The sequence below is a fragment of the Ogataea angusta genome (assembly GCF_019207475.1).
Source record: "Ogataea angusta isolate 61-244 chromosome Unknown 61-244_NODE_8_length_553539_cov_90.782090, whole genome shotgun sequence".
Lineage (NCBI taxonomy): Eukaryota > Fungi > Ascomycota > Pichiomycetes > Pichiales > Pichiaceae > Ogataea > Ogataea angusta.
Window position 1 is genome coordinate 364,265 of NW_025065222.1, and position 13,855 is coordinate 378,119.

Genomic DNA, 13,855 nt, shown 5'->3' on the forward strand with positions numbered 1-13,855 from the left:
ATAATTTGTAGAAACTGGCTCAGCCCAATTCATTCAATAGTAAATTAATCTAACACCTCTACACCACATAGCTCTAAACTCTACAGTTGGAGATCTCGAAGACAAGGATATCCGACGCTCCCAGCTCTTTGAGCTTGTCCATGATGTTTCCCATGTCCTTACGTTCCACCATCGATGAGACAGCAACCCATTCACCGTCGTCGAGGGGAGAAACGGTGGCAGCACGTCTTCCCGGAGTCAACTTGAGCAGGCTTGGAAGCATCGATCTTGGAGCGTTGTAATTGCACAGCACGTAGCGCTGAGCAGCCAAAACACCTTCGAGACGCGATTTAATCACTTCGACAAGCTCAGGGTGGGATGGGTTTCTAGAGATGATCAGGTGTGCGGATGTGTTCAAAATGGTACCAATTGCGTGCAACCCTGCAGCTTTCATGGTCTCGCCGCTCTCAACAAGGTCAACAATGGCGTCACCAACACCCAAAGCGCAACTTGCCTCGACAGAGCCGCCAACAAACTTGATTTTGGTTTTGAGTGGCTCTCCTGGTCTGACACCTTCCAGCTCCTCGAAATACTGTCTAGTGAGGTTTGTAAACGAGGAAACAATGGTCTTTCCAATAAGTTGTTCAGGTTTCTCGTACGGCCCGTTTTCCGGGACCTGGACTTGTAACTTGCATCTTCCGAACAAGAGATCCATGGCGATGTCGACGTCAACGTCGCTCTCCTTCACTTGATCGACGCCTGTGATTCCAATCGAACAGCGACCTTCTCCAACGAAGGTGGGTATGTCAGCTGCTGGTAGAAATATGAGCGCAATTGGGAGGTTTGTGCACAGAGCGATGTCGAGTCTGCTAGATCTATTAAATTGGATGTCGGATCCTTTGAGTAAATTAACACATTTCTCGTACAGTCTTCCCTCTAGTGGTGTTAGTAGCCTCGCTATGTTGGCCTGACTTACTCTTTGGGACCGCAAACAGCAGTCTGTCCGTGAGGTGATTAACTAAATCCATAACGGTTGGAGCTACGGTGAAAATTCCAAAATTTTTTCTTATTTAGTCACCGTTGCACGAGGCCGTGCACGACCAATATTATACGGACTGTTTGGATAATCATTGCTCGCGTAGTTGTGACAACTTCAGCTGTTCGCGCTTCCAGAACTTCATCAGCAGGTCACCGTACCGATGCATTTCTTCTACCTGGATCATGAGCTTGAAATCCAGCAGTAGCAAGAACTGCAGCTCCAAATGGTTTAGTTCCTCGAGGGGCAGGCCGCCGACTTTTGCGTATCTAGAGTTTTTGTAGAAGACATCGCTAAAGAACTTGGATGCCACTGTGATCCCAGAAATGATGAGTCTGTGGATGTTGTAGCTGTCCATGACAAACAGCTGCTGTTTAGCATTTGGATCCTCAAAGCCCGCCTTTGGAGAAGAAGTGAAAGTTGAATTAAAGTCGCCGTTGTTTGCGCGCTTGGCGATCCGATCAAAGTATACCAGTAAGCTCAGAAAAACCTCGTTTGTCACGGGACAGTATTTAGATATTCTCGTGAGATAGGCGTGAAGCGAGATGGCAGGAATGTTGCGGCCGTGGAACGCCAGCACGTTCGTGGTGTACTTGTTCTGCTCACCCCCGGTCTGTATCTGGTTATCCTGGCTGTTGTAGTGATCGGGATGGAGCGAGTCGTTGGCTTCCACAATTTTCTGTAACAGCGCAGACAGCATTAGCAGGAGGTCGTTCACCGGGTGATTAGGAATGTCCAGATGGTCGTCGTTTCTGACATGGGACATTGGGTTCAGTGGCACGTGATCCGGATGCCTCGAAAGTGAAGTTGAGGAAAACTGAGAGTGAGGCAGGTTCTGCTGGAACTGTTGGTGATGGTGATCAATTGAGCTTCTAGGGAAGGAGGACGATGGGAAGTATGTTTGAGTGGGGGCCGATGCAGAGATGAAGTGCGGCCTGTGGGGATCGTTGGTGGGTGTGTTGATAGACTGTTGTGCGTCTTGATATAAGGTGCTAGAGGAAGAATTAGTGGAAAACGCAATGTCTTTAGAGATGGTGGTAGTTGCAGTGGCCGGGGCTGGATGAGGAGGGAAGCCCGAGTTCCCAAACGACCCAAATTGGGTGGACATGTGCTGCGGCATAGACCCTAGCTGGCTCATCTGTAATGAGGTAGGCGTGAACTTGTCGTGGTAGGAGGAGCTCACGTGAGAAGGGAGGTTTGACGCGTGCTGTCCGAAATGAGTGAGCTGTTGCGCAGAAGGAGAGGATTGGTCTTGCTGTTGCTGTAGTTTGGTAGTGAGCAGCGATCTGCGTCCTGCCGGGGCAATGTGAGAGGAAGAGGACGCCAGGAACGAAGATTGAGGCAGTCCGGAAATCGAGCCTACAGATCCCTGACGGATATTCAAGGACGACCCGTCTGTCGAGTTGGACCTGCTGGAAAACGAGTTGCGGTGAACAAACGCTGGGGGCGGGTTCGCTGACGGACTGTGATAGCTGACGAAGTTGGACGGCGATGTGATGCTTGTATACGAGGACGACTGGACATCCTGGTGGTATTGGTGCTGCGCCTGGTCCTGGTATTGCTCGATGGGCTGCGGCGTGGGATTGTTGTAATTATTCAACATAAGCAAATGAGATTCGTACGCTTATTCTGTTATTAATTAATATTATTGGGTATGAGAGAAATGGACAAATTCCTCAATGCGGACGATATACGCACAGAATAGAAATACACGCTGCCAGAGTGTCTCGAGCATTTTGTGGCTCTGAGGGCTACTTGAAGGAGCTTAGAGGTTGGGAGTCGGACCTGCCCGTGGCTACTACATATACAGGTGTAAACATTCGACACGGCGGAGTTTGCAACGCGTGGTCGATAAGGGAAACGTTTGGCTACTTTGATCAGAAAAGCGTGCAGAAAGCCGTGCTACCGTCAACGTCCCAAAATACAGCCGTTAATGCGCCGATGGGCCGTTATCGTTGCAACGTCGCTTGCAATCGGCCATATAAAAGCCTGTATCTGGCTGTGCTAAAAAATTTCAATAATGTCGAGAGCTTCCAAAATAACGCTCGGAGTGACATCGCTGCTCTGCGCAGCCACAACCGTCGGCGTGTACTTGTTTGCAGAGGAGGAGAACGATGTAAGTACAAACCGTGCGTTTACTAATTCCAGAACCTGAAATACGGCCCCGTGAAGGACGCGGAGCGTATGCAGAGGCGTCGCGAAAGAGAGCTGAATGCCAAGCAGCAAGCCAACGCTCGGGACTTCGAGGCACAGAAACTGCTCAGACAGCAGCTCGAGGCTAGCCAGCCGCTCTCTGGCGAGATCGTCGAAGGAGTCGAATCCAAGTAAATCGACGGTCGTGTCAGTACCGATATAGCCATATGGTAATCTCTGGCAGCCAATAGCTTTTTAACCATGTACAGATTTGCAAGCATTGCCAGAATTGCCACTAAACCTGTTTATACCAGCCAATTCCTAAGAATGTCTTCTACGTTGACTCCAGTGATCTCTACTAATGCTCCGCCAGCCGCTGCCTCCTACTCGCATGCAATTAAAGCCAACGGAACTGTCTACGTCTCCGGTCAAATCCCATTCACCCCTGAGGGTAAAAGGGTCGAAGGAACCTTCCAGGAGAAGTCCGACCGTGTTATCCAAAACGTTCTGGGTGTTTTGAAGGACAGCAACTCTTCCCTCGAGAAGATCGTCAAGGTCACCGTCTTCCTTACCGACATGGAGAACTTTGGAGCTTTCAACGAGGTCTACTCCAAGTATTTCAGTTCTCACAAGCCAGCTAGATCTTGTGTTGCTGTGAAACAGCTACCACTGGGCGTCGAGGTGGAGATGGAGGTTGTTGCGTTGGAGAACTAAGTATATAGCCGAATAAAATCTCTGGCTCCAAAATTAAGAAGCGCCATCACGTGATACAAACCCGGGTTTCACGTATATTAAAATTTTCAAACTTTTCAAAAATTCTTTCTAAACATCAGCCATGGCCCAGAGAGTGACTTTTAGAAGAAGAAACCCATACAACACCAGATCTAACCAGATCAAGGTGGTCAAGACTCCTGGTGGAAAGCTTGTCGCACAACACCAGAAAAAGTCCGGCACCAGACCAAAGTGTGGTGACTGTGGAATTGCTCTTCCTGGTGTCGCTGCCCTCAGACCAAGACAATACGCTTCCATTTCTAAGACCCACAAGACTGTCTCGAGATCTTACGGTGGTTCCAGATGTGCTAACTGTGTCAAGGAGAGAATCATTAGAGCTTTCTTGATTGAAGAACAAAAGATTGTCAAGAAGGTGTTGAAGGACCAAGCTGAGAAAGAAAAGTCTAAGAAATAGGTTAATCAAATTAAAATGTCACTGTGAATTATACATCATTCGATTCGTATGCTGAGTATTTGGCAATGTAGTAGCGCACAAGGTCTCTGTAGGCTATCGTGTCATCACATTTTAGCAGGTTAGCCATGTCAATGTTGAGTGGACTTAAAGGCTCTGGATCTGCAAGCAATACAACTATCGCTACCAGTGCGCTTTGCAAAGTCCATGCGGGCGACCATTTCTTTTGTAATATGTCAAGACAGATCTCTCCTGTCTTGAAGTTGATATTTGGATGGGGCATCTTATAGCATACTTTGCGCGCACCGGCACCAGCTTTTGCCTGCAGCTGTCCAATTTTCTCGTCCCCAAACACCACAAACCTGATTTGTGGAGGGTCCAGGGGATAGTTTGTAGGGATATCGATTTCTAGTCGCCACAATGCGTCTTCGAATGGCGACTGATCTGGGCCTCTGATCAGAGCGCTCCACTTGAAAAGCCCATCTTGGGAAGGATGTAGGTCGACAATCCCCGTGTCGTGAATTGACGACCTTTTGTCGGCCAGCTCTTTCTGAACAGAACGGTATTCCTTCAGAAGTCGCTTTTCTGTAGAAGACATGAGGGGAGGAAACTATTTGCGTCGATCGACCTTGACTGTAAGAAATGTAAAATTTATCCTACCTCCCTCCCCACACCGGTTCTTATCGGTCAAAAGCTAAATCATATATATATTATATCACCTTTGACACCATTTTGAGTTGTTTCCATGTTCAAAGTTGCAAGCCGCAAATCTTTTACCCTCAAGTCATCCGTTCGTCCTTGGGTCATCCGGAACGCCTCCAGCGCCTCCAACGCGCCAGAGTCTGCGCCAGAGCATGCAGTGGACCAGGAGTCCTCTGGTGACGTGCAACGCCCCAAGAAGACTCGCAAAAACTACATTTCCACCTTCCCACGCGTGCCAAGCACCAACAACATCCGCGAGAAAGATCTGCTGCTGGAGCAGTTTTTCAACGGACACCTTCCGCTTACGAAACCTATAGAGCACAACCACCCAGCCACGCCTTCCTTGTCATTTTCTCCGAACGCATATAAGAAATCCAAGGTCCAGAACTCATCGATCTTGGATAATCTGAAGAAGTATAAAGACTTGAAACGCAAGAAGTTGGATGATAATTACCACCCATTCTACAGTGCTCATAAAAAAAGTCAGTCGGCGGGGATCTTGACCCACAGCTCTCTGGACACTCAGGAGCACAATCTGGAGATGCTGAATTTACCTACAAGCTACTTACAGTCACTTAAGCCATTCAAGGCTCCCCCAAGTCCAGGGAATGAGGCTTACAGGGACGATATTATTTATGTCCGAAAGCTTGAAATAGAGGAGCGCAACCTCAAGCAACAGCAAGAGATCAATAGACGGGTCCAGGAGAACTTCGAGCTGGCCAAACGCGGTCTCAAGCAGTTGGACAAGGGCGACATCGGCGAATTTTTGGATGCTATAAAACGGGATATCATTGATAAGAAAGACTAGGTCATACAAATATATATACACATATATATTCTAATTCAACATTAAGTTTATATCATTATTAATATTTTGAGTGAATATTTTTTCTACCATTTTTATTCACCATTCCGCCTAAACGTAAGAAATCTACACGGTCGTTTGTTCCCAATACGGGGCACAACGAACCTGAATCACCAAGCGCTGGATCACAGTCATCAGATGGCGAAGAATACGATGATTTCTTCGAGGAAGAATACACGTTCGATTTTGATTTTTCTCACCAAGTGGTAAACTTCGACCCGGTGAAAGTACACTCTGCCTTGTTCAAGCTTTTGCGGATCCACAACCCGAAGAGGCCCTCGCAATATGATCATTGGCCTCTTTTCGCGTCGCTAGCAGGCTTTTGCGATGTGTATACTCAGCCCTCCGACATGGACTACAATTACCAACACGTACTATCACTCAAACGGATTGCCGACGCAGTAATTGCGCTGAACTACAACACACACTCCCGCTCCAAGACCCCTCGATTTGATCTTGCCTATTCATTAGCCAACATAGTTGAAAAGATAACGGTTTTACTGAACTGCTCGGACTACCAGAGACTCGCAGAAGTCAACAACGACGATACTCACTGGCAGGAAAACTTACATATTTGGACGCCGCATAAGACACTTTCTGGTGTAACGAGCCTCGCGGATGGGTTCCATGACTTGAAACTGCTCTACAACATCGCCACAGTTTCGGTTTACTGCATATATCTCCTATACAAAGATCTCGACCACTGGTCAGACAACGGCTCATATAACCCGTTCGCAGACTTCTTCTTCCAACTGTGGGAAAACATCACCCAGGTTATCATATACGGTTTGGAGGTCGATCGCAGAGACGAAAAGCTCAACTTTCCAGGATATCCGCCGATTGTGCGACAAGTGATCAAAGGATGTGCTGCTTTGAGATCAGTCACGGCTGCCGCAATAACAGCGAAAGACGATCGCTATGAGCACGATCTTGAACACAGCTCGCTGTTCACGTTCATGCGACCTCTTGGGCGTCGAGCAATTACCGGGTCATTGGCGAAAAAGAACGACATCCACACCTTGCCGGCCCGCGTTGGTAGCATTGATTTCGAGAATCTGCCGCTAAAATTGATTCTGAATGATAGATACGACGAAGATGTTATGTACATGTTTGAGCTGAGTCTGACGAGAGACGTGAAGGACGATCCATATTTTGCCCACCATCCGGATAATGATTCTGACTTTGATATCGACTGCGAGTTCCATCCAAGCTGCCCCTGCGACATGGAGAGTAGAAGACGGCAACAGGCTATCATAAAGTCATTGGGCGATCCTTCCAAGGGCATGTCAAATGAAAAAGATCCATTCTTGCCAGATGATATTCTCCAGCCTCATTATTCGCCAATTCCCCTCCAGTTCGATGAGCTAGGAAACGACCTGCGAGAAATCCCGCGGGGACCCAATACACAGCTGACCGACGAATTCGTTGAGCTTTTGCATAGGTCCCAAGACGACGTGGACATATTCTTCACATCTCCGGACGAATTGCTTGACCACCTCGACTATGTGTTTGACGACACAGACCGCGTTTGTCCTTGCGAAAAGGTGGTGCGCAGTGTAGCATGGATCGTCATGTACGAATATGAGGCGAGCTTGATGACGGAAGATGAGTTGTTACAGAAGGAGAATGACCCCGCCATCTCAACCGAGGAGCTAATCAACGTTGTCTGCGACTCGGTCAACTACAAAGTCTTGGTAAAACGAAACCCAAGTCTTTATTTTGCCATGATGGACGAGCTTCTGATGACCCCTGGCGCAAGACTAAAACTTCTACGCCATCTTTGCATGCAACAGTATCACCACTGGCAGGTCACGTATCTTCACGACTTACTCATTGAGGAGCGTGGAAGAAGACAAAATGATAAGAACTCTCCTTTGGGACGAACAGAATACCCCTTCAGTCGAAAAGGGCCTTTGATCTTGACCGATCATGAGAAGAGCGTTGTTGTCGACACCTTTTTGTCAAACCAGTTTGACCAGTTGAGAGAGGTGGGCGATGACAAGAATTCATATGCGATTCCTTTAAAAGTCATTTGCATAATGCTCAAGTCACTTAAGATCAAGGGGGTTTGTGTGCGCAGCATCCAGAAATTCAGAATCGAGCTCCAGAGTTGGTTGATTCAATCTGGAGGACTAGGAAAGTTTCCTGAAGCGCGCGAGCTGTTCTTTGATAGCCAGAAAGAAACTCTAGCCGTCGAAGAGGAGCCAAAAAAATTGACCACAGATCTGGTTCGCATTCCCGAAGTGGAGCAGGACGGCCCCAAATTGGGTGCATTGCTTCTGTTGAAACTTTTCAAAGATGAAGGCACTGTGTTGTTGGACCTGCTCTTGAACTTTGGCCAATACTATCCGAAAAAACGTCCTGAAATACTGTTTTTCCTGAGCGACTTGGACAAGTTGGAAGACACTTTTACTAGCCAGATGCAATTGGTTACTATATCCGATTATGTGTTCATGTATATATGGCGTGCGCTTCAGTGTCAGGATGCGAATGCAATTAGGAACATGCTGCTTTGGACAAGGTTGATTGACGAGAACTATGACTGTTTGTCGAAAATTCAAGATTTCATCAACCACAAGTTTGAAAATGGTTCCTGATAGAATAATAAAATGATTAATGCAAATATCGACTCAGTGCGCTTTTTGTTTGGCTTCTCTTCCCTCCCACAAACTATCATCGAGAAAATATAGCCAGCTGAACATGTTCCAGGAGCTGATCACACCAATAGCGCAGTAGGTGCTATATGCCATGAGTCTCAAAAACTCAAATCTCTGTAACACTTTAAAATTCCTAGACTGTATGTCAAGCAGCTGTATCACACATGACAACGGAATAAGCCCCACTCTGTAGAGGAAGTTGAGCCTATCCAATATGAAGACACGACGTGACAATGTGGAACTGAAATCGCAAACCTCATTGAAACTGTTAGAAAATATCACAAACCACACAAATGTGAGCAGTGCTTTGAAAAGCCATTCAGCAGAACCAAAAAGAAGCGGGAATAACGAAATATAGCCAGAGGCAGTGAGGGTTTCGTAAAGTGGAAGCAGTTTACGATCGCGTGGAATCAAAAAAGTGAAGGGTATAATGACCAGCATGATAGCTTTCTCGTGAACATGCCAACCAAATAAGAAGGATGCCCATGCACACAAGGTCATGGATCCGATTAACCGCTCAAAAGTTGGGCTCAGGAACAATGGCACCAGGGACAACGACTGATAGAACAACGTCAATAGGAAGGTGTGATTTGGCTGTATATTGGGCAGAACGAAGAACTCAACGTCCCCGACCAGTCCTCGAGTCAAAGTATTGGCAGTTTCCAGTTTCTCGAGGTCTAATTGTTTGAAGATCAGCGAAAGGATTGGGGCTGAACCGGGTACTCTCAATGCCACCTGAATCAAGACCCTATCAATCAAAGAATATATGGCCCATATATTGGGAGCCCAATAGGCATGCGTTAGTCCTCGTGAAAAGGGGAAGAGACGCTGAAATACAATATGTAATTGCCCATAATAGATGAAAGGGCCAAACGCCGCTGCAAACACTCCCAACACAACCAAAGCCAACTTGAATAGATTCTTCCATTTTACGTAATTGAACAAATCGCTGATAGTGGTCGGAAATTTGGCCTGTGGATTCAAACAGTAGGCAGACAGAAGGTAAACGAAGTAGCAAGGGGCAATATAAAGGAAGATATGTTTGAAGCACAACAACGTGGCAAACCAAAATCCGCACTGAAGATAATTACCGAGCTTGGCGTTGACTATGGACAAAATTAGAATGCCCATCAAGAATCCATTGTATTGGAAATGAATGTGATCCACCATGAATAAGCCTGGCGAAAGGACAATAGAGGATGCAACCACAAAATTGCGTTTTTTCTCTTTCAGATTAGACGATCTGTTAACATAATACTGAAGAGACATGAAGAGCACTATTTCACTCACTATGACTGTGCTTCTTTGGAAAATAACTGTTGGCATTCCAAAGTTCCCTTTAGCCACAAGGCTGATACAACCATCCTCTGATACGCTGGTAGGAACAAAAAGCGACAAAAACCACTCGAAGTAGGCAAAGAATGGGGGGTAATCAAGAGTCCACTCGCTCGTGTTTTCTAAATACCACTTGTTTAGGGGCAGAAGTTTAGTGATTGAGAGCCAATTGCGATGCACATCAAAATCTGTGGAGTAATAGGCTGGAAACAGCAGAATTTTAAGCAGCGTAGAAGCCACCCAAATGTTCCACAGCGAAAAATTATACTGGGTGGACATCTGCACTGAAGAATATTACCGAATTAAATTTTTAGACAGGCAGTTGGGGTTATTTTTTTGGAGGAGCGTTTTGGGTCAAGAACGGCCAATTGTGCTACATCCAGCGTCAACTGTTTCTTCATTGGGCGAAAGCCGAATGGTAGGCAATGCATGCATAAATCTGACTGAATATTAAAGGCTTCTCTATGCCGGATAGCTCGGGTCCCCTCCGCTGGCAGCTAAGCTTATTTATGGACAAGGGAGATTAGATTAAATACATGTCAAAAGGGTAATAGGCTGACAAGTTTCTGAGACCTGTAGCTCAACCAGATCTTTTTAGTACATAAAGACCAGTGAAGTTCATCAATCTGAAACAACAAGGGCCAGGCCAAACTCAAATAGAAAGTGCGCAGTATTTTCTTTCGGACTTTACATAGACGTCGTATTTATTTCCGCGTTCTTCTATCTTAATTTTAGAGGGATATTATTTTAGGACCGCAAACTAATTTGGCTTGGTAGGAACGGTGTGCAGTCGGTCCAACAGGCTAGTGAAGGGATATTAGGAGCCCCAAGCCATCTAAGGTTTTGCGTCTAACGAATCAACTGGAAGCTTCTGGCGAATGTTCCAATCCCGTGACGCTCTAATTACTAAACATCACCTTATGGTCAGATCATTAATCTTTTAGAGAATAAAACAGTTGTGCCATACTTTTAGGAAAACTCAGACATACATTCCTTGGGACAGCTAGCTTAAAATGCCCTTTGTGCGTTCCCGTAAAGTCACAAATACAGGCCTTGCCTCATCTTCCGAGAGCACATCAAGTAGTCCCGAACAAAAATACCGAAGACGTTCAAGTGATACAATCTCAAATGATGACTTACCGTTATCGATAAGCTTCATGAAGAGGCCATCTAGATCCAGCTTCTCAGGAGAGAGCGATGAAATCATGAAACACAACACTATCCTGAACTCAAAAACACACTCTCCACCTCCACCGCCCTCCCAGGAAGTGCCTATAGCGGAAATAGATAACGAGCTCACTCCAGAGCCGATAGGTAGCCCGGTGTCACTGCCGGACTCCAAATATGAGCTAATGTCTCCATTGGTGCGCAAGAAGTCAGGGGAGCTTGTCAAATCGTCCCTCAAGCTCAATACTCTGGGTGGTAGCTCCAAGTCTCTGCCTACCACTCCAACCTACAAACAAGTGCATTTTGGCGGAAGCATAGCTGTCAAGTATTTTGATGAGGCAGATAAGCCCAATTCAATAAGCGCAGGCAACTCCCCTTTTGTTTCTGATGACGAATACGACTCAGAGTTCGAATCTGATAACGATGATTATTTTGGCTCCCAAGATACTATCTACAGCGTTTCAAAAGAATATGTTGAATGCGGAAGCCGCAGGTCAATTGAAAAGTTTAAAAAGTTGATCAAAGTATGGGACCTCAATTCGGATCAATTCCGAAAAGTGTCCTACAGAGATCAAATTGATAAAGAAACACCTGTTTTCCTAGAACGGTGTTTTTTGAGCGTGGATAAGACCGAACTGATAGGACAAATTGCCGTGAAAAACCTGTCCTTCCAAAAATCAGTGACGGTTCGATACACTTTTAACGACTGGGAGACAGCCATCAATATGGAAGCTTCTTATGTTCCAGACATTCCAAGGCTACTAAGACGTGCCAATTACGACAGATTTGTTTTCAAACTATCAGTTCCAACTCTGTTTTCACAGTTCTATTCTAGCCACCAACCGTTGGTTGACCTGAATCCATACTTTTTTCTTTGTGTCCGATACGTTTCTAATAATCAAGTATTTTGGGATAACAACTATCAAAAAAATTACGAGTTGCGGTTTTTCACAGAGGCATCTCGCGCCAAGGGACCTAGAAAGAACCCCCACCGTGAAAACCTGTATTCATCGAAGTTCCTTCGCAAAAGCGCCAGTTTTGAAGATGTCTCCTCCAGGCTGGGTTCCACAAACGCTTCAAACCCCAGGTCATTCCCTGAGCTGGAGAACGCTCTCAGAGACTTAGATTTGCCAGCACCTTCTAAAGCTGAACTTAGTCAGCAAATACCTTATGATTTCCACCAAGAAACAGTCCTAGATAGCAGCATGAACTCTCCGGGAACCCCATTGATATTTCAAAATGTGAGTGCTGCCCCTACATTCACGGACTTGATGTCGCCGTCTCTCCCTTTGAAAGTCAAGAATGATAACAAACCTAACCAAGACGATAGGGAAATATCGCCAACGACAAAAGTGCCTGAAAGTGAAATCCCACCAGTATCCGAATATACAGGCGTCGCCAACCACTCGCGTAAGCCGGAGATCAATTCAAAGTCATATCAACAATTACTAGAGAACTACTGCTTTTTTCAAAGCCCCTCCACTGTGTCTTCATTTTTGAACGATAACAACGCTAATGAGAAGTCACAAGTTGACAACAAATTTGGCCACAATTTCTATTAGCAAAAGCATTCATTCACTATTTGGTGTACTATAATCGCCATCATCGCTTACCCACTGTTCGCTTAATACTTCCTATATACTGCCAATTATAATCGATTAAACCTTTCTTTTCTTTCTTTCTGGCAGCTCCTCTTCGGCATCCATGAATTCTGTGTCACCTTCTTCTTGTTCAGCGCTGGAGTCGATAACCTCATCTTGGTCCTCACCCTCACTGCTTCCATCTTCATCCCCACTCACGTCGTCTTCGCTGTCGCTCAACTGATCGTACTTGCTCTTCAAACCTTTCATTTTTCTGGTCTGTAATTTGCTCAAGTCTTGGGCACCAACGTGAACCTTGGCAATCTTGTCACCCATTCTATCCACATCAACGTTCTTCTTTTGAGTTGGTTGCAATTGCTTAGGCACCTTGAGTGCCTCCTTCTCCATCTCAGCGTCAGGATACTGATGTCTACCAATTTTGAAATCAAGTCTAGGACCTGTCTCTTCAAGCTCCACCCTTGGCAGCTTTGGCTCAGCAGACTTGTAAGTCTTCAATTTGTATACGCGAAAATGAACCAGGGGTAGCTTAGAAATACTCTCATCGTTGTCGTCCTCTTCAATTGCTGACACCGAAATTACATGTTGTAGTCCCGAAACGTCTTGTAGTTTGGTAACTTCTCCTCTGAAAAAGTCCAAGAACAGGGATTTGATCTGCTTGAAAAGAGGATGAGTATCAAAAATTGGGCCGTTGAACACAAACATCGGTTTCAAACCGACTTGAAATGTTGCCTTCTTGAAATCTTCCAATAGCTTGTAGTTATTCAGCACGAGAAGCTCGACCATATCGTATATTTTATAATTAAATGTGCGCACAAAGGTTAGATTATTTGGTCTCTTCTTGTTGCTGCTCATGAAAACAAGTAATGAAGCATCATTCTTCTCGCTGAAAAACTCTAATTTCGATGCATCTTCAAATGGTAGCACTTCGTTCTTTTTGGTAAACCGTTTAATGTCTGGTTTTTTTAGAGCAGCCAAGTCCACGGTGACATCATGAAGGGCTTTGTTCGAAGTAATCCCCGGAACAAACAAGGCTGTCTTCACATTCTCAACTATTTTAGGCTGTCTTTTATCCAGAGCTCTTTTCGAACGCGCGTTCTTGGGCTTGATTGTCCTAATCATAGTAGCTAAATTATTTTTTTCTACGAAAAATATTTTAAAATATTTTTTTAGATCCCAGATTGGAAAGCGTTACCCGGG

General features: G+C 45.6%; 11 protein-coding genes across 11 annotated transcripts; 6 read left to right on the forward strand and 5 right to left on the reverse strand.

Moving 5' to 3' along the window:
- Nucleotides 1–73: 73 nt before the first annotated feature.
- On the reverse strand, nucleotides 74–694 carry KL928_004047 (uncharacterized protein; the record flags this gene model as incomplete). Its single annotated transcript, XM_043204702.1, has 1 exon — nucleotides 74–694. The coding sequence occupies one exon, from the start codon at nucleotides 692–694 to the stop codon at nucleotides 74–76; it is 621 nt and encodes a 206-aa protein (XP_043058741.1).
- Nucleotides 695–1,106: 412 nt separating this feature from the next.
- KL928_004048 (uncharacterized protein) lies at nucleotides 1,107–2,618 on the reverse strand (the record flags this gene model as incomplete). The annotated part of the gene is made up of 1 exon (XM_043204703.1): nucleotides 1,107–2,618. One exon carries the CDS (start codon nucleotides 2,616–2,618, stop codon nucleotides 1,107–1,109), a length of 1,512 nt encoding a protein of 503 aa, XP_043058742.1.
- Nucleotides 2,619–3,035: 417 nt separating this feature from the next.
- KL928_004049 (uncharacterized protein) lies at nucleotides 3,036–3,343 on the forward strand (the record flags this gene model as incomplete). The annotated part of the gene is made up of 2 exons (XM_043204704.1): nucleotides 3,036–3,131; nucleotides 3,206–3,343. 2 exons carry the CDS (start codon nucleotides 3,036–3,038, stop codon nucleotides 3,341–3,343), a joined length of 234 nt encoding a protein of 77 aa, XP_043058743.1.
- Nucleotides 3,344–3,409: 66 nt separating this feature from the next.
- Nucleotides 3,410–3,862, forward strand: KL928_004050 (uncharacterized protein; the record flags this gene model as incomplete). The annotated part of the gene is made up of 1 exon (XM_043204706.1): nucleotides 3,410–3,862. The coding sequence occupies one exon, from the start codon at nucleotides 3,410–3,412 to the stop codon at nucleotides 3,860–3,862; it is 453 nt and encodes a 150-aa protein (XP_043058744.1).
- A 121-nt stretch (nucleotides 3,863–3,983) lies between these two features.
- KL928_004051 (uncharacterized protein) lies at nucleotides 3,984–4,334 on the forward strand (the record flags this gene model as incomplete). The annotated part of the gene is made up of 1 exon (XM_043204707.1): nucleotides 3,984–4,334. One exon carries the CDS (start codon nucleotides 3,984–3,986, stop codon nucleotides 4,332–4,334), a length of 351 nt encoding a protein of 116 aa, XP_043058745.1.
- A 28-nt stretch (nucleotides 4,335–4,362) lies between these two features.
- Nucleotides 4,363–4,929, reverse strand: KL928_004052 (uncharacterized protein; the record flags this gene model as incomplete). The annotated part of the gene is made up of 1 exon (XM_043204708.1): nucleotides 4,363–4,929. One exon carries the CDS (start codon nucleotides 4,927–4,929, stop codon nucleotides 4,363–4,365), a length of 567 nt encoding a protein of 188 aa, XP_043058746.1.
- Nucleotides 4,930–5,076: 147 nt separating this feature from the next.
- On the forward strand, nucleotides 5,077–5,841 carry KL928_004053 (uncharacterized protein; the record flags this gene model as incomplete). Its single annotated transcript, XM_043204709.1, has 1 exon — nucleotides 5,077–5,841. The coding sequence occupies one exon, from the start codon at nucleotides 5,077–5,079 to the stop codon at nucleotides 5,839–5,841; it is 765 nt and encodes a 254-aa protein (XP_043058747.1).
- Nucleotides 5,842–6,248: 407 nt separating this feature from the next.
- Nucleotides 6,249–8,495, forward strand: KL928_004054 (uncharacterized protein; the record flags this gene model as incomplete). The annotated part of the gene is made up of 1 exon (XM_043204710.1): nucleotides 6,249–8,495. The coding sequence occupies one exon, from the start codon at nucleotides 6,249–6,251 to the stop codon at nucleotides 8,493–8,495; it is 2,247 nt and encodes a 748-aa protein (XP_043058748.1).
- Nucleotides 8,496–8,528: 33 nt separating this feature from the next.
- KL928_004055 (uncharacterized protein) lies at nucleotides 8,529–10,169 on the reverse strand (the record flags this gene model as incomplete). The annotated part of the gene is made up of 1 exon (XM_043204711.1): nucleotides 8,529–10,169. The coding sequence occupies one exon, from the start codon at nucleotides 10,167–10,169 to the stop codon at nucleotides 8,529–8,531; it is 1,641 nt and encodes a 546-aa protein (XP_043058749.1).
- Nucleotides 10,170–10,903: 734 nt separating this feature from the next.
- Nucleotides 10,904–12,619, forward strand: KL928_004056 (uncharacterized protein; the record flags this gene model as incomplete). The annotated part of the gene is made up of 1 exon (XM_043204712.1): nucleotides 10,904–12,619. The coding sequence occupies one exon, from the start codon at nucleotides 10,904–10,906 to the stop codon at nucleotides 12,617–12,619; it is 1,716 nt and encodes a 571-aa protein (XP_043058750.1).
- A 96-nt stretch (nucleotides 12,620–12,715) lies between these two features.
- On the reverse strand, nucleotides 12,716–13,777 carry KL928_004057 (uncharacterized protein; the record flags this gene model as incomplete). Its single annotated transcript, XM_043204713.1, has 1 exon — nucleotides 12,716–13,777. The coding sequence occupies one exon, from the start codon at nucleotides 13,775–13,777 to the stop codon at nucleotides 12,716–12,718; it is 1,062 nt and encodes a 353-aa protein (XP_043058751.1).
- Between the last annotated feature and the right edge of the window lie 78 nt (nucleotides 13,778–13,855).